Genomic DNA, 27041 nt, shown 5'->3' with positions numbered 1-27041 from the left:
AAGAACCAGGAGGTGAGCCCAGAGGATGGGTGGCTTTAGACTGACAGAAGAAAGGAGAATGAATCATTATCATATAACAACCCTGTGATTTGCAACCTCTTGCTTTATCCAGGAACCATTTTCTAAGAGGCTGCTAAATTTCAAGAACTATGCTATGGATGGAGTTTAAATATACACTTGTGAATTTATGTTTCTCAAACATTCATTAAATCAACACTTATTGAGCATTCACTATGTGACATAGGTCCCTCCTAATCAGTACCTTTTCTTCCCATCTTGCTTCATGCTTTCATCACTTAACATAAGGAGATACTATATATCACATTTTCTGTTAGGTCCCAGTAGCTGTAAGACAAGTAAGATAGGATTTCTGATTGCAAGGAACAGAGTCAGTGAGGAAGGCAGATGTGCAAATGGAGGATTGGAAAAAGAGGTGGCTGGCCCATCCTGGAAGTAGGACCAGCACTGTTTACTCCTGATCTCATTGTGCCCACGTAACAGCTCCCAGGCTGTCTTCACATGTGCAGATTGTCATTTTATTGAGTGCTTTTCTCTCTGGGACTGTATTTTATAAAAGGATCTTTTCTGCTCAGAGTTATCAACAATCAATGATCTGCGCTGATTTTCACTAAGGTTTCTAGTTCTGCTCGCCTCTGCCGGGGCGTCTGTTCCACTAGTGTGCTTCTGTTTTTCAGCTCTCAATGGATACCTCTTTGGAAACTTCCCAGAGCCTGATATGTGTGTTGGTGAATCAGTGTCCTGGCATCTGTTTGGGATGGGGAATGAGATAGACATTCATTCCATCTATTTTTATGGCAACACCTTCATCAGCAGAGGGCATCGGACTGATGTTGTCAACCTGTTCCCAGCCACCTTCCTGACCACAGAAATGATAGCTGAGAATCCTGGGAAGTGGATGGTAACCTGTCAAGTCAGTGATCACCTCCAAGGTAAAAGAACACAGACCGGTGTGAGAAGCATAGAATGGAGCGATTAAATTGTACAGTCAATGGTGCTCATTCAGTGCCTGCTATTAGATAGGTTCTTGTATGTATGATATCTTATTAAATGCTAACTCTCTAGGAAAATGTACAATGGTTATTTGGCATCCCATCAACAGATATTCATTGATCCCCTCCTTATGATCCAAGGGAGATATGATTGAAAGAAGTGATAAGGCCTTCAAAGAACCTATAATCTAGTAGTTAGACATAGTGAGATGCTTACAAAATGAATAACATTTGAGGCAGAATGAGACATGCTGTTTTGGTGCCACAGTCACTTCTCTAGAGCAATCAGAGAGGCTTCCTGAGGAGTCAGATCTTACTCTGAGCATTGAAATATGGGTAGGAACTGAATAGATGAAGAAGGGAAGAAAGACTTTCCAGGTAAAGGTAACAACATGGACTGGGAAAATTATGATCTCTATGAGCAACTGTAAGTAGAATAACACATTTTTAGCATTGGAAAGGAATTTGTAGATAACCCCCCATCCAATTCTTCAATTTCCTTTAGAACATCTCTTTTTAAGTAATTATAGCAGCCCATTTCATTTCTGGGCTGTTCTGTTAGAACATTCTTCCATATATCGAGACAAGATCTACTGATAGGTCCAAAATCCTATGAAAGTTGTATAATAAACTTTTGTTAACTTAAATGCCTGTTGAGTGACTTGGTTCTGGTTCCTTGGGACCACCAAGAATGGACCCTAGGCCCAAGCCAGAGGAGTGATTGGAGAGAAGCCTAGCAAGGCAGTTTGGCCCCAGTGGGAGCAGTTTTGAATGGCAAGGGTAAGGAGGTGGGACTGTGTCTGGAAGGCAATAGTGGTCCTTAGGTACACTAGTGACATAATAAGAGCAGCAATTTAGGAAGAAAAATATACCTGTGTGCAGAAAGGTTTCAATGGAGAGATTTTGACTATTAGGTACTAGTTAAGAAGCATTGGCAACATGAGAGTTATGACATGTAAAAGGTCTGGCTTTAGATGGGGAAAGCAAGATTAGAAGAAGAAAATGTGTCAATGGGATAGACACAGTAGAAATAATGTGTGATGAAGTTTGGATACTAACTCCTAACAGTACAAGGATACAAACCTTCAGAGCTGCTTTGGTAACACATTCTTGTTTCCCTCAATTTTAAGCAGCCAGTCTCAGCATTCATCAGCTGGGTTATTCCAGTTAAATTCAACAGATGCTGAATCAATCAATTAGTATGTACTAGGTACTTTTCAGGGAAGACAAAGATGAACAAGATAAGTTGGCAGTGCCCTTGCCCCACCTCCCAGCTTTATAGATGTATAATCAACAGATAGGGTTGTCTATATATAAGATATACAACTGGGTGTTTTGAATGCATACAATGTGAACTCATCACCACATTCAAGCTAATTAACATAACCATCAGCTCACATAGTTACCTCTTGTGTGTGCAGTGAGAACACTTAAGTTCTCAAGGACTACAGGGTTTTGGTGATGCAAGATGAATGAGTTCTGGAGTTCTACTGCACAGCCTTGTGTCTGTGCCAACAATACTGTAGTGTATACTTGAAATTTCCTAAGAAGGCAGATCCTGAGGGTTCTCAACACAAGATCATTACTCTTAAGGGTCTCATGCTGTTCAGCTAGCATTAGCAGCCAGCTGAGACTAGTAAGATTGCTAAGCTTGGCTAGTAATTGTGGACATGAACTGGTGTTTATACATTACTAAAATACAATATTTTCTTTTCTTTTTTCCCATAATTTTTTTTATTATTGATTATGCTGTTACAGTTGTCCCAATTTCCTTCCCCCCTGCTCCCCCCTCCCTCCAGTTGTCTCCCCCCTTAGTCCATGCCCATTGGTCCTGCATATAGTTCTTTTCAACATCTTCCTGTTCACTCCTCTCCCTCCCACTATGCTTTCCAATTCCTGTACCATCTCCCTCCCTCTCCCCCATCTCCCTCCCCGCTGACCTCCCCCCAATATGCTCCCCATACCTATAATTCTTTTCCCCTTCTCGTTGCCTACTTAGTTTGCCCTTGCCTCAGTTCCCTAACTTCTGCTGTTGGTTGTTGTAATACAGTTTTTATTTTAATGTTCATTGTCCTGATCCTCCTTCTTCTAAACAAGTCCCTTTAACATCTCATATAACAGTGGTTTGGACCTAACAAACTTTTTCAGTCTTACTTTGTCCTGGAAACACTTTCTCTGCCCTTCTATCCTGAATGACAGCTTCGCTGGATAGAGTAATCGTGGTTGTAGGTTTTGGATTTTCATTACTTTGAATATTTCTTGCCAGTCCCTTCTTGCCTGCAGGGTCTCCTTTGAGAAATCGGCTGATAGTCTAATTGGGACCCCTTTGTACATGATTCTTCTCTTCTCTCTTGCTGCTTTTAAGATTCTCTCTTTATCTTTAATTTTTGACATTTTGATGATAATGTGTCTTGGTGTGGTCCTCCCTGGGTCCAGCCTATCCGGAACTCTCTGTGCTTCTTGGACCTGTAAGTTCACCTTCTTCCCCAAGTTAGGGAAGTTCTGCTTCATTATTTCTTCACATAATTTTTCAATTTCTAATTCTTCTTCACCCTCTGGCAATCTGATAACCTAAATGTTTGTTCTCTTACAGCTGTCCCAGAGGTTTCGGAGCCTCTCGTCATATTCCTCACTCTTCGTTTCCTCTTTCTATGCTGGTTGACTGTTTGTTCCCTCCCTATGTTCCAATTTGTTGATTTGATCCATGGCTTTCCCTTCCTCACCACTTGTTTTGTATGTATTTTTGTTCATTTCAGCAGGGCTAGCCTTCCTTTCTTCCCTGTCTTGATTCAGCCCCGCTGTTAGGTCTGTAAGCTGTCTTATAACTATGGCTCTAAACGGAGCTTCCGAAAGATTCGCTATTTGTTCCTCGGTCAAGGCTTTTATTTGTTTTTTTGTTAGCTGTGTGATTGGTATTTCAATCATTAATTCTGCCATTCTGACCGTTTTATCTTTCCCTCTTGGGAGGGGCACTGTCACACCCCCTATGTTGTATTGGGTGGAGCCCCATGTGCTCGTGACAACTGGGCGACCATTCTCACCACCCTGTGGCGCTTTGCGTGGGGGCGGGGGTCCAAGATGGATTCTCGCTGTTACTCTCCACTTGCGAACAGGGCTGCCCCCCAACGGGGTCCGCCCTCTCCGCTGTTGGAATTGTGAGTGGAAGGATTTGGTATGCAGCAGGGGCCGCCCCCCGGCACCTCTCTCCTCCCCTCAAACACAGGGGTCTGCTCACCAGGTCCCGCCGTTCGCTGCTGCGGCTCCTGCCTCCAGCACAGTTCCATCTCTCTCAGCCGCGGGCTCGCACTTTTTAGCCGTCTGGACGAGCACCACTTGTTTATGACTTCATATGTTAGACTTCCATGTAGCTTTATTTTCAGGAACTTCTTATTATTTTTAGTTTTGCATTAGCTGTAATCCTTCTTAGTTGTAGAGGGAGACAGACTGTGTCAGTCTATGCCTCCATCTTGGCCAGTCAATATTTTCTTAATTGTCCATACTTTCAGAAAAAAAATACTGTGACAAACTAGAAAATACATAATTCAATTTTAAAAATCAGTAATCCCTCTAAAGATAATGGTATCACAATTTGATGGATGTCCTTCATCACTATTTTCTAGACCTTTGTACTAAATGCATATGTTATTTATAAAATATTGTCCTGTAGCTTTCTTTTTCCACTTATTAGTATATCAGAAATATATTTACATGTCAGTTAATACTTAGCCAACACTCTATTGCTTAACATTTATATTTTCCCCCATGTTATGCTTTTATAACCAATACTGATAAACATCAATTTACAGATAACTTTGTACTTTGGTCTGACATTTCCTTAGCAAAACTCTTGGATTTGGAATTCCTGAGTCAAAGGTTTGATTGGTTTTCTTTTTAAAGCTAGGGACATATTGCAAAATTTTCTTTTAAAAATTATTACTATTCACTTATTTCAGCATCAACACTAGAAATTATTCTTTCTAATTTTTACCAATCTGACACGAACAACAATATCATTGGTTATTATTAAGGTTAAACATTTCTTCTTATTTGTTTGTGAACAAATAGTATTTCCTTTGTAAATAACCTATTTATGTCTCTTGCCCATTTTCTACTGGGAGACTTACTTTTTCTTTCTTATTCATCAATGTTATTTACATATTAATCTTTTATCATATATCCTTGCTGACCTTTTATCCTTTACTTTTAAAAAAATTTAAGTACAGTTGGTACACAATATTATATTAGCTATATTAGGTTCAGGTGTACAAATAATGATTCAACATTTTTATACTTTACAATGTGATCACTCCACTAATTCTAGTAATTATCTGTCACTGTGCAAACTCATTACAATACTATTGACTACATTATTCCCCTCAAAAGTTTCACCCATTCCTCAACCCTCTCACCTCTGGTAACCATCCCTTTGGTGTCTGTTTCTGTGACTCTATTTTTGCTTTGTCTTGTTTGTTTGCTTTGTTTTTTAGATTCCACATATAAGCGATACCACATGGTATTTGTCTTTCTCTGACTTATTTCACTTAGCATAGTATCCTCTAGGTCTACGTATGCGGTATATATAATGGAATATTATGCAGCAATAAAAAAGAAAGATATCTTGCTATTTATCCTTTACTTTTAAGTTTGTTTATGGTCTTATTTTTTTGTACAAAAGTTTTTTTTTCTATTTATTTTTTACTGTATTTTTTCCCATTACTATTTATTTCCTTTAGACCCTCTTCTATCTCCACCCACCCTCCTACCCCTGCAATCACCGCACTGTTGTCCATATCCATGAGCTCTTTCTCTTTAAAAATATTTTTTTTTTGCTTAATCCCTCCACCCCACTACCCCAATGCCCCCAGAGCTGCCAGCTTGCTCTCTATGAATCTGTCTCTATTTTACTTGTTAGTTCGGTTTGTTCATTATATTCCACATATGAGTGAAATACTGTGGTAATTGTCTTTCTTGACTGGCTTATTCCACTTAGCATAATATTCTCAAAAGTTTTAAATATTCATGAAGTCAAATCTATCAGTCTTTTCCTGTATGATTTCTTTTGTGAGCATTTATACCTTGGCTGATGTTTTGCCTCTGTTCTGCAGCTGGTATGCTGGGGCAGTACAATGTTGGTAACTGCAAAAATGGTATTTCTCATCCTAAGATGAAGGGTCAACAGAGGCGCTACTTTATAGCAGCTGAAAAAATTCTCTGGGATTATGCTCCTGAAGGCATTAACAAATTCAGTGGCCGTCCCCTAAATGTCTCTGGCAGGTAAGCTCTTTTTGATGGTGTTTCTAAGCCTCTCATAAGAACGGCATCGGTCAGGCTTTTCCCTGGGATCTCACTCTTATTCCAGGCACTTCTCCTATGAGTACACACTGCATAGATGACATAATGACACCACTGAAGGCGTTCTGAGCCCTGGATATACTGCTGAGAGTTGGCAGACTATAGATGGCTTCACAATTCGCTGGCTAAATTGAAGCACTAGATTCATTCATTCATCCATCAAACATTTCTTGAGCACCTAGTATATGCAATACTTAGTACTGCCATGAGCAATATTAAGCTGACAGAGAATAAAGCAAAGCCTTTGTACATACAGAGCAGACAGTTTTGAAAAAGGAGTAAGGCAGGAAGGACTCACTTTCAATGGAGATGAACTGGTCAAGGCAGGTTATCCTTTTTGGTTCAAGGTCAGCCTCATGTAAGTTATGGCCCCTTACCCACAACTCCTTCTCCTCCCTGTACAGCAAATGCCATATTTCTTAAAAATCTCACACTAATGTCATCTCTTAAGTGAAGCTTCCTCTGACTCTTTTCTCTCCTAGCACACAGTATTTAAAAAATGGGATCTAACAATTCAGTAAGTGGTTGTGGACTCCTGTTACTTCTTATTGTAGAATTATGTGCAATAATGTCTGTGAAAGCATTTAAAAATGTACAGTGTGATACGAAACAGTATTATAATTACCCTCTAATTCTTTTTGTCTTTGAGGAAATGTTTTTAAAATTCTGTTTGTGACCAGTATCATACCCTTTGTTTCTTTCATTGCAAATTTCACTCACTCATTTATTCTCCCACCAGATTTATGCACGTGATTCTTATTTAAAGAATTTGAGTCAACCATATATAAAAAACTCTGATATCAGCATTCGCTATTGACCAGTATTTCTCCATAAAAAGAATGAGAATTAGCATTGAAAATTATGTTTTAGAAGCCTTCTAGAATATGAAGCACCTTTTGAAATCTGAAACATTAAGCTATATTCAATAGCTATAATGTAATTTGTGAAAGTACAACATACTAAGTAACATGGGAGATGCTAGGAGGTCTAAGATAATGTTTCCACCCTAAGGTGGAGAAGGAGCCTGTATGCACAGAAGAGAAGTGACTTTGCAAGTTAGAAATAAGAGTGAGTTGTTCAGACAGTCAGTTATCTGGGCATTCCCAGATAACTAAGATAGCCAGGCACACTTCAAGAGGAAGTGGGAGCTAAGCAGGGTTGTGAAGATTGATAGAATTTATCTAATAGTGAAGAGAGGAAATTTTAGGTGCAGTGGTTAATGGAAATCGCTGTCCATGTAAGGGAGAAAGATTTGATCAGAATGACTGGAGTGGGGAATTTGCATAGACAAATGCACATTTGCATAGGGCAATAGGAAGAGAATGGGGGCAAAGTAAACTGAGGATCAGTTGCAAAGGTCCTTTAGCTCTCATTTGCTTGAGAATTGAAAGCAAATGAAGATTTTGCAGCTGGTAATTGACAATGAACATTGCCATTTTGGAAATTAATGCTGTAGTAGTGTGTATGCTGAGAAAAAAACGAGGCAGCCATTGTGAAATAGAGGATGGGGAGTATGCAGTTACAGGTTCATATAATGGCCCGAACATTAGGTTGTGGGGGCATGAACAAGGGCCATGGCAGTGGGAAGAAAGGAAAAGAAAAAAAGCAAAAAAGGTGCAGAAAAGGAAAGGTGTGCTCAAAGGTTACACAGAAAGAATGAAGAAGAGGGTAATAGACAGCTTGTGTGATGGTACCACTGATGGAAATAAGATAATATAGAGTTAGTACTAGTCAGAATTTATAGTATTATATTTCACAACTTTGAAATTTGATATTTCATGTGTATGGCTTATATGGAACTCTCCATTAATTAAACTACCATATTTTTCACACTATAAGACACACCTGACCATAAGATGCACCTAGGTTTAGAGGAGGAAAACAAGAAAAAAAAAATCTGAACCAAATGGTATACTAAAATATTTAATAAAATATAACAGAATAATATTTCAACCATGTAAAGTGAACAGCAGTCAACAGTGGTATTAAGAACATCATCACTGTCATTAACAAATGAGGAGAGAGTTTGAGGTTCAAGTACTCTTCTAGTTTTCTGGGAACCCCAAGAACTCATCATTGTTAGTGTCAGAATTTATAGGGGCCTTTAATAACAGGCATTGGGGGAGTTAAGAGGTATCACTAGTTGTAACAGTCACTGAGAGTATCACTATCCTAGTTACAGGTTCTGGCAGACTACCCCCAGTGCCTGTTATGGCTAGTGATACCACTTAAGCCCCTCAGTGCCTGTGTTACTACTAGAATAGTGACCCCACCATAACTCCCTTTATATACTACAAACTTCAGCATTTGTGGCTGCTCACCCAGTTACTGCTGGCCTCCTCACACAGAAATCTGGTGTGCACTGGGAACAGTATGGAGGTAGACAAGACAGCTATAGCATCTAACAGAGCCAGTAGCCAGCCGAAGACATGTTACTTCAGCTCCACCCATCTGCCTCTCGTGATTGGCAGAGCTTAAGACACAGTGATTGGTGACTGGAGGCGGTTCTACTGACACAGATCCCACCCAGTGTCAAAGACAATTGGCAGCTGGCACTGTGCCTCATACTCGTTATTAGCCTCAGCTGATTCGACAGGTCAGCGGTTGCAGCTGGGAGTGTCAGGCAGCTCTATGCGCTCTCCCAGGTCCCGGGTGATGGACAGAGGTGGATGGCAACTGACCAGACGCCCTGAGATTCAGCAGTAAAGTGGGACATTTAAGCATTTCCAGGGGTTTTGCATGGTCCCACCGCTTCCTCTTCTAACAGCTGTCGCCACCACTGACGGGTCAGGTAATACACATCATGGTCTGTGAAGCAATATTTGCTCCAAAAGATGTACAGACGTTTCCCTGCACTTCGAGGGGGGGGGGAATGTGTCTTATGGAGAGAAAAATATGGTTTTTGATTAACTAGACGGTCTATTCCTTAATCATGCCAGATATCAAAGAGCTTACTATATGCAGAGACTATTCATATTGACATCAACAAAAGGTAGAAGGCTGCTTATTCTACAAAGAAACCAGTTAGCTCTTTGTTACTTTGTAGAACACCACTCAGGGACTCCAGTGTTGGTAAGTAAGGAGTTGACCTGTGTCTGCTGGACCCCTGAGGAAGGAAGTGCAATGTCTAAGAGAGAAATGAGCTTGTGCATTATACAGCTTCTGACAACTTTTAAGGCTGGTTGACTCTTTCTGGGAACTTAGTTGAAGCCTGTATTGTCTTTTCTGGGCATATAAGAAGGGTGGGAGAGAGAACTAAAGATTATAAAACCAAGCTTCATAATTAAGACATTTATTTGGTGGATATGCAGAGATGTGTTCTCAGTCAGGTTCCTATTCTTTCCACAGTGACTCTGAGCTCTACTTCGCACAAGGGGACAACAGAATAGGAGGAAAATATTGGAAGGCTCAGTATATAGAGTATGTTGATGCAACTTTTGCTCAAAGAAAGAGACTCTCTGAGGCAGAAGCCCATCTTGGAATTCTTGGTAGGGTAAAACCATCTGGCATGTTTTGAGTGGGGGAGGGGAGATGTTTTAGAGGGCATCTACAACTACTTGGGATGACTCTTCTTCTCTTGCCTATTTCATGTCTCCCTATTTTCATCCTCTTCTCTCCACTCTTCTTGATATTTTTCAGGCCCAGTCATCAGGGCAGAGGTGGGTGATACTCTGTTAGTGACCTTTGCCAACAAAGCTGATAAGGTCTACAGTATTTTGCCCCATGGCGTGGTCTATGACAAGTCCTCTGATGCAGCCCCAAACATAGATGGTAAGTCTCAAGCTAAGTTTAGGGAGGAAACAGGGTGAGTGTGCAAAGGACTTAGAAATGGACAGACCAGGTTCAAATCCTGGTCCCTTCACTTTCCAGCTCAGTGAGCTTGGGCAATTATTTCAACTTTCTGGACATTATTCTTCTCACCTGTCAAATGCAGATAATGACGCTCATCTCACAGGGCTTTGGAAAACAATGGAGAGAATTCAGAATGGGGTCTGCCCCCCAGTAGGTTCTCAGGAAATGTTAATTTCTTTTCTTTTCCCTCAGTAAAGTAATAAATCTCAAAGCGGTCTGCTTTCCCAGTTACCCCCACTTCTTTAAGGTGAAAGTACTTTGCTGCTGCAAGTTACGTGGTATTCTGTGGGTAAAGGCTGAGGGAAAAACCTGATTTCCAATATGTTGTTGACATCAAAATCTTACACATGGTCTTTTCTCCATCTCTACCAACAAATATTTATTTAAAACCAGTATTGTGTGCTTATTATCCTTTATGTCTTCTACCCATCACAGAGTAGGTAGCATAGGTTCTCTGCATGTGAGAAAGGCAGCTTCTGCTCAGCGGATGCAGGAACTGTCCTTCCATCCATTGTACTGCTCCTGGGTAACCCAAGTTCTCCCTGGAAGCCTTCCCCATCACTGCAGCTGAGGTCACGGCTGCCTGGGCCACTTCTTCACATCCCAGTGTGAGGCCAGGCCCATCCAGAGCAGCCTTTGTGGTGATGGTGAGGGGATAAAGGACTAAGGAATGGAGGGAGAATTCCTTCTTCCCAGACCCATCCTACCCTCGTCCCTGCCACATCTCCAGTACCTGCACTCTCTTCCTTGGCTAAAATGCTCACAATGACTTTTTGTATGTGTGCAGAGAGAACACCAGTAACAACCCAAATGTCTATATTTTCTATTGTTTAACTCAGAAAAACTATTTGGAATCTTTTTTGCAAAGTTCTGGACAAGGTGCAGAGAGTCTCAGTCTAATAAAAGAGATTCAATGTGTTGTTCATTTGCCATATACTGTGAGGATTAAGTGCACAGTCTTTGAAATTAAACAGCCATGTGTTTGAATCCCATATCTGCCACTTATCAGCCTTGTAACCTTGGGCTTTCTCTTACCTCTTCTATGTTGTAGTTATTTGGATTATTTCCTAGTTCAACCTTCAAGGTTTTAAACTCTTTAAATACAAATATTTTGCTTAACTCTTTAGGGTATTCTCTGCAGGACCAAGTATAATATATACCACATAGAAGGTACTCAATAATATTTTATGGCTTTACATTTAATTGCTAACATTTTCATTATTTGTAAACCTGGTATTTGAGTAAGAAATAGTATCTATGAAGACACTAAGTGTAATCTGTGAAGAGGACATTTCTTTGATAGGCTTTTCTATCTCATGCAACAGACTGTGGCAGTGGCTTTGCTTGGTAAATACATAAGTAAAATCAACTGTCCTTCTGCAAAATATATCAGAAAGAGACACCCAGGGTTGGAAGACCCAATCTGACAAGTGTAATAATATTCTTGGCTGTTGCTTTGAGTAATTGTTTCATTCATCTTCTCAGGATTCGTGAAGCCAGGGGCACATGTCAAGCCAGGTGAAACCTTCACGTACAGGTGGACGGTGCCTGAAAGCGTAAGCCCAGCAGCTGGTGATCCTCCCTGTCTGACCTATCTTTACTTCTCAGCAGTTGAGCCAATCAAGGACACTAGCTCTGGCCTTTTAGGGCCTTTGTTAGTCTGTAAGAAAGGTGTTCTCAATGCCGATGGGACACAGGTAAGTCACCAAATGTTAACAAGTTCTTGGGGTTGTATGTAGGGAAAATCAGTAATATGAGTAAAGATCATATCAAAATAAAGTCAATTACAAAAAGCAGTCTCTTCTTCCTATTAAAATTGACCTCTACATAATGGCAATTTTTTTTTTTTGTAAATTTACGTTTCTGACTTTCCTGAGTTACATATGCTCACCCCACCCAGAAACCCACGATTTTGTTTGTTATCTGGGAATTGCTTTGATTCTAGAATCTTATGAGATCTACATGGACTGAAAATTGGAATCCTTTCTTCTTGGACAAGGTTTCTCAAACTTGGCTGCCCATTAGAATCACCTGGGACCTTTTAAACATCTTTTATTCATGTGTTCAAACACAAGTCCATCAGAGTCTTCAGGTGATTCCAATGTGCACCCAGGGTTGAGAACCACTGTTTATTCACACTGCAAACTGGAAGTTAATCACTATGGCTGAAGGAACAAGAAACATGTAGGTAACTTCTGGCAAGTCTCACCTTAGAGGTTTGGATGGTTGCCCTGATTAGTGTGGCAAAACATAGCATTCCAAGCTATATCTACATAATAAATTCATTGGTGAAAATAGGAAAATCCAGTCATTTAACTATTTGAAATTACTTCACCAAACAGAAATAGCAAGATTATTTATTTAAATGGTATATTTTATAATGTTTGGCATTGTATGGACTCACTTCTGGGCCCAAAGGAACTCCTAGGTAGAGGACACAAAGTGTCTTGGTCCACCTCATGTTTTATTTCCCTGTGCAAAGAACCAATCCTAAAAATGTCTATTGGGAGATTCATTGTGTCCCTGGCCCTCTGGCCCTCAGTAGTGCCTGTGCAATAAGACTGAATGTTTACACTGTACCACAACAATCACATAAGTCTAAGCAGAATGATTATCCCTATTTTAAAGCCAAAGAAACTGAGGCTCAGAGACATTGAGTAATATCCCAGGAAACACATCTAAGTAAGTAGTGACAGTCAACAGTAGACTATGGAACTTGGAGCATCTAACTTCGATTTTTTAAAAAAATATACTACCCTGCCTCCCACTAGCTAAATACCTGACCAAAATAAAAAATGAGTGTCAGAAACTTTTTGTTAGGCACTTTGGATTTTGTCCCTGTTGCATCTATTCAATGGTAACTTTGAAGTTTGCTAGAAGCATCTTACAGTCTCTGGGAGTTGTTACCTGAGCCAAATACCATTCACAGTCAGTCCATTTACATAAAATCATGAAAAAAAAATGGCATTAGAGCCTAGGTCTGCCTGCTCCCATAACCCATAATCTTTAAAAAAATATTTTTGACTTCTATATCCCCTCAATTTTTTAATATCTTATTTTGAAAAATTTCAGGCCTACACTGTTTCTTTCTATAGCCAATTCTCTTAAACTACTGTCTTCTAAAACACCATGAGATAAAGGCAGTAAGTGTTAAGGTAAAGTATAAGCATAAAGCAAGGAATATCCATGTCTTTGAGGAGGCGTTAGGAAAGCATCACAGAGGTGGGACAGCCAGGCTGGCCCATGAGGCTGGATTAGGGTGGTGAACCATCAAAGTTAAGCAGAACATGCATGAAGGACAGAGGCCTCCGGAGCATAGCAAGTTCAGATTGCTGCAAGGAGAAAGGCCTCTCCTTGGTCAAAGTGCCAGGTGGGGAGGGCCAAGAAATGATGCTGTACAGGCAGGCAGGGACCAGGTGACTGTGAGTTTAGATGGCATTGTCCAGTTTCAGAAGAAGTGAGATGGGACCAGACAGCATTGCTGAGGAGCTCTCTGGAGCAAGCGGCAGGATGAAGGGTGGATTAGACAGGAGCATGTTAGGGAAGAAAGACATCAAGGGACAGAAAATAGTCTCCTGTCTGTTTCAGCTTTAAAGAAAAGCATATTTCAGCAATTCAAGATGTCATGTGGCCCTGGCTGGTGTGGCACAGTTGGTTAGAGTGTAGTCTTATAGTCGAAAGGTTGCAGGTTCGATTCCTGGTACATACCTGTATGTCAGGTACATACCTAGGTTATGGGTTTGATCCTTGGTCCAGGCATGTGTGATCCCTGGTCCAAGTGCACACAGGAGGCAACCCTCAATGTTTCTCTCTCCCTTCCTCTCTCTCTAAAAACAATGGAAAAAGATGTCCTTGGGTGAGGATTTTTTAAAAATGCTGTGTGGTCAGATATGCTCAAAGAGATGGATTAAAAATATAGAAGGTGGGAAGTAACCCATCATCCCCTCGCTATCAGCTCAAGTTAACAAAATATAGCAAAGTCTAATGGGTTATCTGAATTCATTATTTTACTCATAAACATGAATCGGGTGCCTGCTTTTCCAGGCATTGTTTTTTGGCCTAAGGATACATAGAGAAACCCAAAAATGTTCCTACTCTCACAAAGCCTACACTGCATTGAGAAAACAATAAAAATATGTCTAAGTTTATAAACAAGTTATAATTTCAGGTAGAGCTATGTGCTATGCAGAGCAAAGTAAGGTACAGTGGGTGAGTTTGCAGGCAGAGTAGAAGATGAGTGACTGTTTTAAATAGGGTGTTCAGGGAAGGGCACATGAAAAGGCCTTGGGCAGGAATGAGTGAGGTTGCTGTTTTCATGGAAGAGCAGAAGGCCAGCTTGGCTGGAGTGAGTAGCGGGTGAGTACGGCGCCATGAAACCAGGGCAAGAGAGAGGCCGCAGGGGCCAGGACTTGGAGGCCATGGTGGGGAGAGTAAGACAGTGACTGCCAGCCTGACAACAGCAGTATCTCAGAGTAGAAGACCTTCTGAGCAGGGACTTATTCCCCGCATGGCGAAGGAGAAGGATGTAATGAGAAAGATGAATTTTGGGGGTGTACAGTAAATCCTTTTCAGAATCCCAACTTACAAAATTGTCCAGTTAATGTGTGGCTGATGCTGATCTTTGCCTACTTTTTGTTAACTTTGTAAGTGACACAGAGCTAAGAATGCCTCCAGGCTGTATTTTTTTTATATATTCATTTCTCTCTTCTCTGCAGAAAGGAATAGACAAGGAATTTTACCTACTATTCACAGTCTTTGATGAGAACCTGAGTCAGTATCTTGATGAAAACATTCAGAAGTTTACCCTGTATCCCTTCAGTGTTGACAAAGAGGACAAAGAGTTTGTGAAGTCCAACCAGATGCATGGTATGAAAAATGGCTTTTCTCCTGTAAGAAAAGGCGGAATTGCACTTGAAGTGAAAATGTTTGGAATTTTAAAAATATCTTAGTTTTTGCTCTCTTAGGTGTTGTTCTTGCATGAGTAAATTATTTCATAGCTTTAGCCTCACAAGGTATATGGTGAAATCTCACTGTCTCCCAGGATGTCATGAACTTAATACTTCTAAAACATTCTATTAGCCTTAGGTGAAGCAACACAAAATTTGAACTAGCAAAGATCACAGTACATCTTAATTGTATAAAATTACTGACAAACTGCCCTCACTTGGGTTCACCATGACATCAGGTCTGATAACCCCAGTGATAATTGGAGGTAATCACTATAGAGCAAAGCATCTCTTACCAAGGTGTATGAGTGTCAGTGTAAAGGGTTAATTTGTAAAATACTAGCCATTTTTATTCTAGATCTTCATTTAGGAGAAATTACTTAATTCTCTTTCCAAACTCAAATGTCTACAAGAGTGTACAGCAAAAAAAAAAAAAAAAAAAAAAGAGAGAGTCTAAAACAAACATTGTAAGATAGATAACAGATGCTAAACTGCTTGTCGTAGGACCAAGCATAACATCTATTTATTGCCTTTAAAACATCATGGGAAAATAAGGAAGTAGCCCTTAATCTCCCTCCCCTGCAAGGAAGTTCAAAAAAGTCCAAGGTTCCAAATGACTCACAGCAAACAGCTTACAGACTCCCATGGTCCTGAATGCTCTGTTCCAACTGAGTCCCCTCTTGGACCAAGGGAAAGTATGGAATAACGCATTTTCATTATATTTTCCTCAAAAAGTTTTGTTATAACTGAATACAAAATTTGTTTGCAACATTCCTAGTAGACAATTAAAAAAAAAAAAAAGAGAGAGAAACTAAACTAGAAATGAGAAAACACAGCAATTCCTTGGTGGAGAAGTTAAGTTGCAAAAGAACTTTATCATAAGAGAGGCCTATATATAGAAAGCATTCAACAACATAAAAGACCATGTCAAATTCAGCCCCATCCTGGTTTGTCAATGGGAAATATGTTTTCATATTTTGGTCATACAGAACATGTCATTTTAAAAACAAAATTCAAGGAAAATGATGTATTCTCATTTAAATTTTACATTAATTATAAATTAAATTATCTCTCCAGTCTTGCTTACATAGAATGGAAGGAAGAAAGATAGCAACAGTACCAGAGAGAAAGTACCTCATGTGGTTATACAATGCTTTGCATTGCTCCTATTATAGAGTCTTCTGTGTTCAAAGGTGTTTGCTGAATGAGTGAACAAATGAATGAATGAATGTTCCAGAAAGAGAGGCTTTAAAGGAGATTTCCAGGGCAAATATCACCCAGCCAGGGACTGTTATTACAGTGGTATCTTTTTGGTATTCAATGGACAAGATTTAGGTAGTTTATTTCCAAAGCATTATCAAATTTTTTTTCCAGAAAATGTTCTTCTCAGAAGCCCCAGGGCTTCTTGGAATTTCTACTAATAATCTCAGATGCCTGAGTAAAATTACCAAGCACCACTGGTTCTGCAGACACGGAAATAAGTAGTTTTGTTAGGCAATGGGGTTATAACAGAAGATCATGCAGGTTATAATAGTTGTTTTTCCTACTATGGGCATTAGTAAGGAGTAGGGGCAGGGTTGGAATCTTTACCTCTTTAGTGGACATCAAGCATGAGACATAATTATGTGCAATTACCCTCGGATAGTACTGGTCAGTCATGACATTCATCCCGCCACAGATTGAGAATGTGGTTTGTAAATTCTCCTCCATGCACTGCTTCAGTGCCACTATCAATGGATTGAAGTTGATGTAAAAGATAAGAACAATTTGCATTTCTGGAGATATAGAGGGTCTTTATATCTAAGTAAGCAGTATTCCAAGTTTTTTCAGTTATTTTACTGAGGTAGGAAAATTATCATAAGGCAAAATTATTTACACAAAGACTGCCTTCTTATAAACTTAGTGTTCCTCTCTCTCACCCCCCACTAAAATTCCATCCCACTGACCAAAGAGCCAGTATAATGTCAATTGGTTGCAAATCTTTCAAATGATACAGGATCCAAGAAATCAATAAAGGGATGTTTGATAACTTCTAGAATTATGCAAAGCATTAACAAATAAAGATCTGACAAAATTAAATGAATTAACAACTGAGAAAGATACATTTAAAAAGGAAGATGACAGGAAAAGAATCTCAAAAGAAAATGCTTTTCATATCAAGAGTTTTAGAGAAGGCTTAGGGAAATTGATAAAATCCATACATAGCTTTACAAGGATGATCATCTTTATAATATGCAAAACTAAAATTTAAAATAAAGAATGTTATATTACACCATCAAACAATTTCATCAGAAAAAAATGATGCCAGAGAACAACTTGATTTATTTCTTATTGATTCTTGGAACTCATGCATGTCCTTGTGTATACATTGTTAAATATAACATTTTCACAATTTTTGTATATTTTCATTATTTATTGTTAATTTCAGTTTCCATTTGAAATTTATTCACCATGTGACTTTACCCCGGTATTATTTATTCTCTAATAATAAGACTCTACTCTAAAGAGCTTGAGCACTTGAACACCCCAACCCATACACCATGATAATGTTTCACTAAGAAGATGTATTTTCAGTATATCTACAAAATTCTAGTGAGCTCTGACTATATCTTTCCTTTCATTTAGCTATTAATGGCTATATGTATGGCAACCAGCCAGGCCTAAACATGTGCAAAAAGGATAGGGTTTCCTGGCATATGATCGGAATGGGCACTGACACTGACATGCATGGAGTTTATTTTCAAGGCAACACCATCCACCTACGAGGGACTCACCGTGACACCCTGGCCCTGTTTCCTCACACCTCTACTACAGCATTTATGCAGCTGGACCATGCAGGTAAACTTGGCAGGAGACCACATTTTTATCTTCAAGCATATACTCTTATGGTCTTCCCTTAGAAGAGAAAGGTCAAATTTGGGCACTCCAGGGTGTATAGAAAGAGGTACAATCTTGACCAGAATCAAGGAATCCTATTTTATTCCAAACACACAGTGTAAAGAACAAAGGAGAAGCATATAAAATAACGTGCACAAAGCAGAAATGGGAGTCCTCTAAATGACCTTGCCACACCTAGAATGCTTGTGATTCATATCCATGGACATTTGTGGTTCTCTTTAACCACAAACATCATCTTACTTGCTGCTCTGAAGAGCATCTTCCCATGTATGGACAACCCAATGGATTCTTCTAGGTTATAGATATGGCCTGGTCTGCCTTCTCTAGAGATTGGTAGTGCCCTCTTGATGAGTTATCTGACAGCTTCTCTATTTTCATTCTATTGGGCACCCTTGGTTTCCCCAGAGGATAAGCTGTATTGGGTCTGAAGTCCACGGAAGGCCCACTGAAGTGCTAGCACCTGTCTCTTCTTTTACAGATTCCCAAGCCAATTAGATACTTGGGGCACTTTTATGAGAGATATATAGAGCAACACATAGTAGCACATGCTTACTGCTGCATGGAAAATAAGGATAGCAAGTGCTGTGGGCTTTCAACATGTTTCTATACCCAAGATTTTCATTTGCTTTTTAAAGAAATCAATATGCTACCCAAGATGAGTACTTGCTAACTCTGCCTCCTTCATGAATGGATGTTTGCTCCTTTATTTAACACTGAAGCTGCAGTGTAGATACCTCCCCGTGCCACTGGTTCAGAACTTGAGATTTGGGCTTCAAAACTTTTGCCCAATAATTTCCTGAGAGTAACAGCTCCATAATCCTTGCCTGTAAACTAGTATCCAGCCTTTCTATGTCAATATAATTGTTCAATTATGAATCACCCAAACCAAGGGATGCTTTGGGCACAATGATTTTATTTAAATATACTCTTCAAAACCAAAAAGGGGAGGGGAGGGAAATAGCCAAATAGTTTTAATGCATTGCAACAGGCATTCAAAGCTAGAGCTGGCTGGAATAATTTTAGAGACTTGGCAACTTATTCCCGTGTCTTGGGTATTACTCATGTGCCCTCCAGGCTTCTAAAGAGCTTCATAACAATGGTTTCCCATTTATGTTTGGTGGTAAGTATAAATCCATAACAGTTTAAAAGCTTGGTAATTTAACCTATTCCTGTACCTTATCTATCAGCCAAAAGAATGCCCCGAGCATTCACAGAGTAGACTATAGTCTGCAACTCAAACATTTTCTTTTTCTTTTTTTTTAAAAAACCACTCTGTTAAGGTATGACTGATATACAAAAAGCTGTATGTATTTGATGTATACAAGTGAACTAGTTGGAGGTAAGTATATATCCCTGAAACCATCACCACAAACAAGTCCTTAAACTCCTTTTTGTTTGGAGAGGAGATAATTCCTTGACTATTGAAGAACATGATGAACACAACATATGCAGAAGCAGCTCTTTCCAAGCCTGTTCTCAGAGGTGTTTCCCCTTGTGGTTTCACAGTCCCATCCTCATTAGGTTCCTCACCAGTGCCCAGGGGTGCTGGGTACCCACTGAACCAACAGGTTTTGCTCATCCTGAAGGGATAATTTGGCAATATTTAGACCTGTGGAGCATGATAAAAGCCATCCCTGTGCATCGTAGATAGTTGATGAGAACCACAGTAATTACCTCTAAGAACAGAATCTACTAGAGAAAGAAAAGATTTATTAATACAATAATTTCACTGAGAGGTAATATCTTCTAACAACTTTGTTTTACATGATTTTATGGTGAGTTCACTTAAGCTATACCTACCTGGTGCCAATGCATCTAGAAAATTAAGTTTAAAAATTACATAATTCTCAGTCATACATGATTGTTGGCATTATGTGGGGAAATCTAGTTGACTTTTTTTTTAACTTTCCATATGGCATAATATAGACCTATTATTGTTATTGAGAACCTCCTTTGCTTGAAGGCTTAATGAGATAATACATTTGGCTTTAATAATTATAATACCTTACATGTGTAGTGCACTTTATAGTTTATGAAATCCTTTAGGGCAAATACATAACTTCAGAAAGGTGTCCTAATTTGAACTTTGTCTAGAATATTAATATTACATGTAATTAGTTCTGTTTAAACTGGTCTGAGCTAAGATAGTCATACCTATCAGTGATTTTTCAAAGAGTGACTATCTTCTAACAGGTGTGCACAACAGGGAAAACCCAGAGAAATCACTTCTTGGCAACAACTTCACAAGTTTTATTTTTCCATTTCAAATGAATTTCAGATGGTTTATTTTTCCCATATGTTAACATATTCAAAGTAATTCATTCACCCTGGAGTCTGATTTTAAAATACTATATAAAATTGATGTTTAAAAAATCTACCGTCCCAGTTATTTATTTTGGAATAAAATATGTAAGTTTGCTAGCTAACCAAAACCAAGAGCAGCAACAACAAAAACCACAATCGGCCACCACACCCAGCACCAAGCCATTTCTCTTTCAGGTGTGTTCAGGGTGTTTTGTTCCACCATGCACCACTTCACCAGAGGCATGAATCAGATATATGAGGTCAACAGCTGTGGCATCAGGGACCCTTCAGAGCAGCCGTATGGGATGATAAGAACTTTTTACATCGCCGCTGAAGAGGTAGAATGGGATTATGCCCCTAACAAAAACTGGGAGTTCGAAAAGCAGCACTTGGACGCGAGAGGGGAAAGGTACCACGGGCGAAGCCGCCAAGTCTCTGGGGTGGGATTGCACGTGCGCTGCATACGTTTTTCAAATGTGGAAACCTAAGAATGCCCCTGTTTTGCCTGCACAGCTGTGGCAGAGACTTTCACTATGAGCACAAAAGATTAGGGGAACTGCCCGTCTCCCTCCCGGGAAGGGGATCTGAAGTCATTTTGTGGACACTCGCAAGGCAGGCTCAGTATACTATACCTCTGCCAGTGGTGGCTGATTCCACGTGTGGCCGTGGACGAATGAATGTGCCTTTGAGTGAGTATCTGGAGTGGAAGAATTTAGGGAAAGAGGCAGATCCCACCGTGATCGTGGGATGAGGAAGACAAAGGAGTGCAGCAGGTGGCAGAGATGCTGTGCAGATCTGGGTAAGAGGATTGACTGCTGTAGATTGAGGACTGTAGGGAAGGGGGACTGAGGATGGGCCATTAACCTTTTAAGATCAGATGGTAAATAACCGAGCAGTGGGCAGAGATCCTGAGATGGGATAGGAGGAGCAGATCTCTTCTAATAGGCCCTGTACCCAGAAAGCCCACAAGACTGACCCTCCCATGAAAGCACTGTTAGCCACGCTAAGCAGCAAAGAATCAACGAGGTTCAAGTCCCTGCAGGCCAGTGAGCACTGGTCCTCTATCCGCCCTAAGCCCCCAGGATGCACTGTGGTAGAGTCGGACATGGTATAGAAGTATCTTTTAGGCTCAGACCTGCAGATTTTCTTCCCCATATTTCATGCCCCACCTCCACTTCAAAACTACCCTCTCTTTGGGTATCACTGTCCCCATTTTATAGACTTGGAACTTTGGTGTAGAGAGCTAAAATTGTCCAACTGGTCATTGGCAAGGTTAGAATTGAACACAGACATTTTAAAGGACAAATCTGTGTTCTCTCAGCCACATGCTGGCTTTGGTGCCCCTGTCCTCTTGGTTCTTCGTATCACCCTCCCTGCCACCTCCCTCCACACCACTCACTTACCCTCCAGGGCTATGCCACATATAAACTCCACTACACATGGTTCCTGATCAGATTTGTTTCTCTTCTACCTTGTTCTCTGTTTGGGGGGGGGGGGGGGGGTGTTCAGAATCTGGAAAAGAGAGAATAACAGTGCCACCTTGTGTATAAAAGGAGAAACAGAATGAATCTTCATTTTAAAAAGCTTTGCTCAAGGACAGGATGACTTAAAATTCATTGGATTATTCACAAACCCATTTGTTAAACCAGACACCCCTATTCTGCAAATCCAGTGCTGCCAGTGCAGGCTAAAGACTGATGTTGGTGCAGTAGAATAAGAAATGAATACTAATTTGGCCTTTTCTAACATAATTATTCCTTTAAAAGCCTGCCATAACTGAAAACTCTGACTCCAAAAAACCTCCGCTGCCTTGCGGCATACCTCTTCAGGGGAAAGGCTAAGGGAGTAAACCCCGACAGAAAATCCGGAGCCGGAGTCCCTAAGGCGGTTTGACGTTGTAGTCAACACCGGCAACTCCTGCGGCGCACCTGAAGCCAAGCTGTATTGACTCCGTCTTTCCCTTGGACCCTTCAGCTGCGAAGAGAGGGGGGGTCTGCTGCATGGGCAACAGCAGACCCTCCATATCACCCTGCCCAGGCTCTGTAGCTTCAGCTTCACTGGAGAGGACACTCCAGCGTCATCGCAAGATGTCGATTCGACACGGGAGGAGACAGATACCGTGTCACTCCCGAGTCGGACTGCACAACCATTCTCGGCAGTGCAGATAGACTCTTAAGAAGCTACACCATCGTCTCTCGAGACGGACGGCTGCCGACGATAATTTGTTGTATGTACAATCTTAGTCCATGAGGGTGTCAGCTACATAACCTTTCTTATTTTCTTGAAACTCAGTGTAATTTAAGGATTAAGTTCCCTCATCCCTCTGGGCTGGCAAGAAGTTCTAACTTGAGTCTTCTGGGATTGTATCCCAAGTTATATAGCGAGATAGAAGGTGCTCAGTGTGCTTGCACCCTGCCCCTCTGGATATTGTCCATAAATAAATAAGTGAATGAATGAATGAATAAATCAGTAAATAAATAAATAAAATCAAGGTGAAATGAGAACATGTTCACATGTTCAAATTGCAGCTGATCTGTAGATAAAAGCACAGTACAGAATAGAAACAAGTCCCCCTAGTGGCACATCTGTGGCACCCCTGTAGATAGGGACCCATGAACAAATGTCCCTTCTACACCCCAGTTGTTATTCCTCTGCCCTTTGACTCAAGACCATAGCATGGGACACATTTGGGTTTCAAACCACCGCTGGGTACAGGTTATCCCTGAGACATTTATTGTCCTGGCCAACACACTTGGGACTTCGAAGTCTTTCCCTGGAGCTTCCTTAAGAACACACTGGGAAAGCCTCGGGATCCCAAAAGACAACAAATGGGAGCATCAGCACAATGCCAGGGTTTGTGCAGTGGGAGGGAATTTGAAAACAGAGGTAAAATTGCTATAGAGAAATAAAGTTTCATTCCTACTATTCCTGAGCTTATAGACCGATATTCAGGTATTTAACTAACCTGGGATTCAAGATAATAACCACCACTTATCAAACACCCACCACAATCCAGGCATTTTGCTAGGGCTTTTACAAACTATCTGGTATGACCCTCACAACACACTTGACCCATCTGATCAGCTTAGGCCCAGTATCGCACATGACACCCTAGAAAGATAGTGATAGAACAAGTGCTTACATGGTGCTTAATACCTGTCTGACACAATGCTTTACAGATCTTATCTCACATAATCCTCACACCAATCCTGAGAGCTAGCTGCATCAATATCACTCCATTTGCAAGAAAGAAAAGCTAGAAAACAGCAGAGCATGGCTACAGAGTCTGTGGTTGTCATTACAGTGTTACTGGAACTCCTGGACAATAAAAATAGAAGAAAAATTCCCTTCCCTTAGGAAACATCCAGCGTAGGGTAGAAGGTATATGTGCATTTGTTAAATACCTACTGTGTGCTAGGCATTGTACAAAGTGCTGGTGCAACAATACTGAGAAGCATAGGCAAGGTACTCTCCCACACAGACTTCACCATCCACGGGGAAGATATTAGGCCAACATACTGAGTGAGGCAGTCACTATGAGAGGGAAGAGCAGAGTGCAGCAGGAGCTCAAGGCAGGAGCTCACAGCTCCCCCTGGGGGGAAGGTGGGGTAGGGTAAGTGGTTGGGAATAGCTTGCAGTAGGAAGGAGCCTTTGACTGGAATGTAAGGAGTAAACAAATTAAAGAGGAAGGAAACTTGCCCTCCACACAGGGAACAGTACATGGAAAGCCTGGAGGTGGGAAGGGCATGTGGTACTCAAGAGATGCGGTGTTTAGAATGACACAAGTGTAGAGTATGCAGGGCCCAGCGATGGGAAACAAGACTTGGAGGCTGGCAGAGGCAGATAGCGAAGTAGTGGCATGAGAGCCAGTTTGAGGAGTTTGGCAGTGGGAAGCCATAAAAAATGGCTTTCCACAAGGACCGACTTGGTCGAGTTTATTGTTTAGGATCACTACCTGCAGTGTAGAGAATAGAGAAAAGGGAGGAGTGTGGGTGGCAGGGAGAATGATTAGGAACAATTCCAGTTACTGCAGATAAGTGATGGTGGCTTAGACTAGAATATGGCCAGTTTCACAGGAGAAATGAAAGGATGTGAGACACACTATATTTTGGAGATAAAACTGATAGATTTTTTTTTTTCTGTCTTTGTGATGGTCTGTCTTGGTGATAGATTAAATATACAGTCAATCTTCATTATTGGTGGGTTCCATATTTGTGCCTGTTCAGTAAAATTTAGTTGTAACCCCCGAATCAATTCTTGTGATGCTTTTGTGGCCCTTTGCAGATATGCATAAAGCAGCAATGATTTGGTGTCACCCGGTATGCGTGTTCCCAGCTGAAGTCAAACAAGGCATTGCTCTGCCTTTTTCTGGTCTCATACTATAAACAAATATTCTTTTTGTAGTTTATTTAGTGACCCACTTTTGTTTGTTTGTTTTTGTTGTTTTTGTACTTTTAGGGTTTTTTTTGTTGTTGATTTAGCTATTTAAAATGCCCACCAACATACTGCTGTCTAGTGTTTGAGTGCCCAAGAGGACTTCTAGGGGAAATACATGTGTTAGACAAGCTTCATTCAGGTATGAATTATAGGGCTGTTAGTTGTGAATTCAGTGTTAACGAATCAGAAGTGTGTATTAAATAAGATGTTTTAAACAGAAACACACATAAGACAAGGTTATATATTGATCTATTCATGAAAGTATTATGGCTAGAGGTTAGACAGAACCTGTATTTCTGCTAGGAACAGTGGTTCAATGTTTGTTAATTTGGTGTTCGTGGTGATTCTGTAGAACATAATTACTGTGTTTAATAAGAATCAACTGTATCTATATTTGTACACGGGCATATGCACAGGATGATAAAATCTGGAGCAATGCAGGGTAGTAGATTGTAGTGTGTTTGCACGTATGGGCATGTGTGTGACATCAGTTAGTCCCAAGAAGAGAAGCACAACTTCAAGGGCCCTTAGGAGTTTCTAAGACTGGCCCTACTCATCACCCCACAGGGCTGAGAGCAATGGTTCCATGGTTTCCAAAAGTGGGCCATGAGCCAGTGCTGGTCTGCCCACAACAGAACCCCCTGAGCACTTTTAAATGCAGATTACTTGCCCCACTCTCAGACAGCCTGGTGCAAAAGGCCAGCTCCCCATGGAGATCCTGCTCACAGCCAGGTTTAGGAAGTCCTGCCCCAGAGTACCCCCCAATCACTCAGAAGAACTCAAGGTTTTTCTGCTCATGTGACAACTTTAATTTCTGCTGCTTCTGATTTGCAGACATGGAGATATATTTATGAACCATACTGAAAACTGGATTGGCTCTCAGTACAAGAAGGTGGTTTACAGGGAATACACCAATGGAGAATTTGTGGAGATCAAAGCCCGGCCGCCGCGAGAGGAGCACTTAGAACTGCTGGGTATGGCACAGACAGCCGCGGGTGCATGCGCGCGCACACGCAAGCCTTACACTTGAGAAGGGAGGGAAAGAACGGAGTAGTCCGACTGCATTCAGCCAAGTGTGCCCTCTTCCTGCTCTCCCATTTTCAGGGAGGATGCTGTGTGCTCAGATAACACGCGAACAGGAATCCATATCATCAGGGCAGTCTAACTACCATCTGTTGCCCTGAAATTCTTTTCCCACTCCTCTGCTGAGCCAGGAAATTTTAGTTTGAAACAATTTGATGTCTCAGAACAGCAGACTGAGTGTTTACATAACTTAAGGTCCTCTATTATCCAAGCACAGGACCATAACAACACACATAAAAATAATTCTGACAAAAGAGAACCCTCTGTGGGAGAAGGGTGCAAGGTGAAAGGCTTGATTTCAGTTTGGGAGTCGCTAAGTTGTGGCCTCCTCAGAACCGCTCTGCCTGTCTGATGCCTTGGGCTGCCTGACCTGGCAATCAAATAAGCTCTGCCTGCCTGCCTTCCCACTTTTCTTCATCAGAGGGCATCAAACCTGATTTCATCGTGAAGATGAGGTGTTAAGGCAAAGGGCTAATCTAGATGACTTTTCCGAAATTCATTCCCATTTTTAAATGCACAAGGTAACTTATGTACAGAGTATGGCTTTACACACAGTGCTTATGTGCAGAGTATGACTTTATCCCACTGCTAGCTTTATAAATTACTAAATGTCCCGCCCACCTATACCACACCTTCACTGTCTGTCTATAACTGGCACACAAGCTTGTTTGTCACAGTAAATGAAGTCAGCCCCAGTGGGAACATTCCTTCTTTTGAGACTTGTGTGTGTTGACTGAGCTCTGAAGAAAAGGTACTGGTCCTGCCAAGAGGGCTGGGTTACCCCTTAAAGAGCCCCATTTTGGGTCTGCTCAGGAACATGATACAAATGAGTTACTCTGTCAGAGGCAAGCCCAGCAGCACTTCAGCCAGGAGGGCCAGAGGCCTGCCTACTCATTTCCTGCCACTCAGGGAGAGGCCTGTGCTCTTGAAGTTACAGAGGGCAGTAGACAGGCACATTACCACTCATTACTGCTTACTGTGACCTACCAGATCATAAGTCAGAAACATTCACTGTTACTCACCAATGCAGCAAGGCCTGTGCCACTTAAGTGTTATGAATATACAAATAGTAATATTAATTTATTCACACAGATGCCACTATCTGTAATTACACCCAAACTTACTGTTTAAAAATATGCCTAGAAATTTCCTTTCTAGC

The 27041-nt window shown here is 40.9% G+C and overlaps 1 protein-coding gene across 1 annotated transcript in view; it reads left to right on the top strand.

Moving 5' to 3' along the window:
* Positions 1-27041, top strand: part of HEPHL1 (hephaestin like 1) — a 68559-nt gene that overhangs the window by 22244 nt on the left and 19274 nt on the right. The window contains exons 5-13 of the mRNA XM_090265851.1: positions 696-950; positions 6116-6284; positions 9711-9850; positions 10002-10133; positions 11700-11911; positions 14930-15080; positions 17786-17998; positions 20558-20771; positions 25634-25773. Of these exons, the coding sequence (XP_090121977.1) occupies positions 696-950; positions 6116-6284; positions 9711-9850; positions 10002-10133; positions 11700-11911; positions 14930-15080; positions 17786-17998; positions 20558-20771; positions 25634-25773 (1626 nt within the window). The remainder of the gene's footprint in view (positions 1-695; positions 951-6115; positions 6285-9710; positions 9851-10001; positions 10134-11699; positions 11912-14929; positions 15081-17785; positions 17999-20557; positions 20772-25633; positions 25774-27041) is intronic.

The sequence above is a fragment of the Furipterus horrens genome, unplaced genomic scaffold (genome assembly GCF_987537825.1).
Source record: "Furipterus horrens unplaced genomic scaffold, mFurHor1.1.pri manual_scaffold_2, whole genome shotgun sequence".
NCBI classification, from domain to species: Eukaryota; Metazoa; Chordata; class Mammalia; order Chiroptera; family Furipteridae; genus Furipterus; species Furipterus horrens.
The sequence above is the reverse complement of the archived record's forward strand: the minus strand, read 5'-3'. Positions and strand labels throughout refer to the sequence as shown.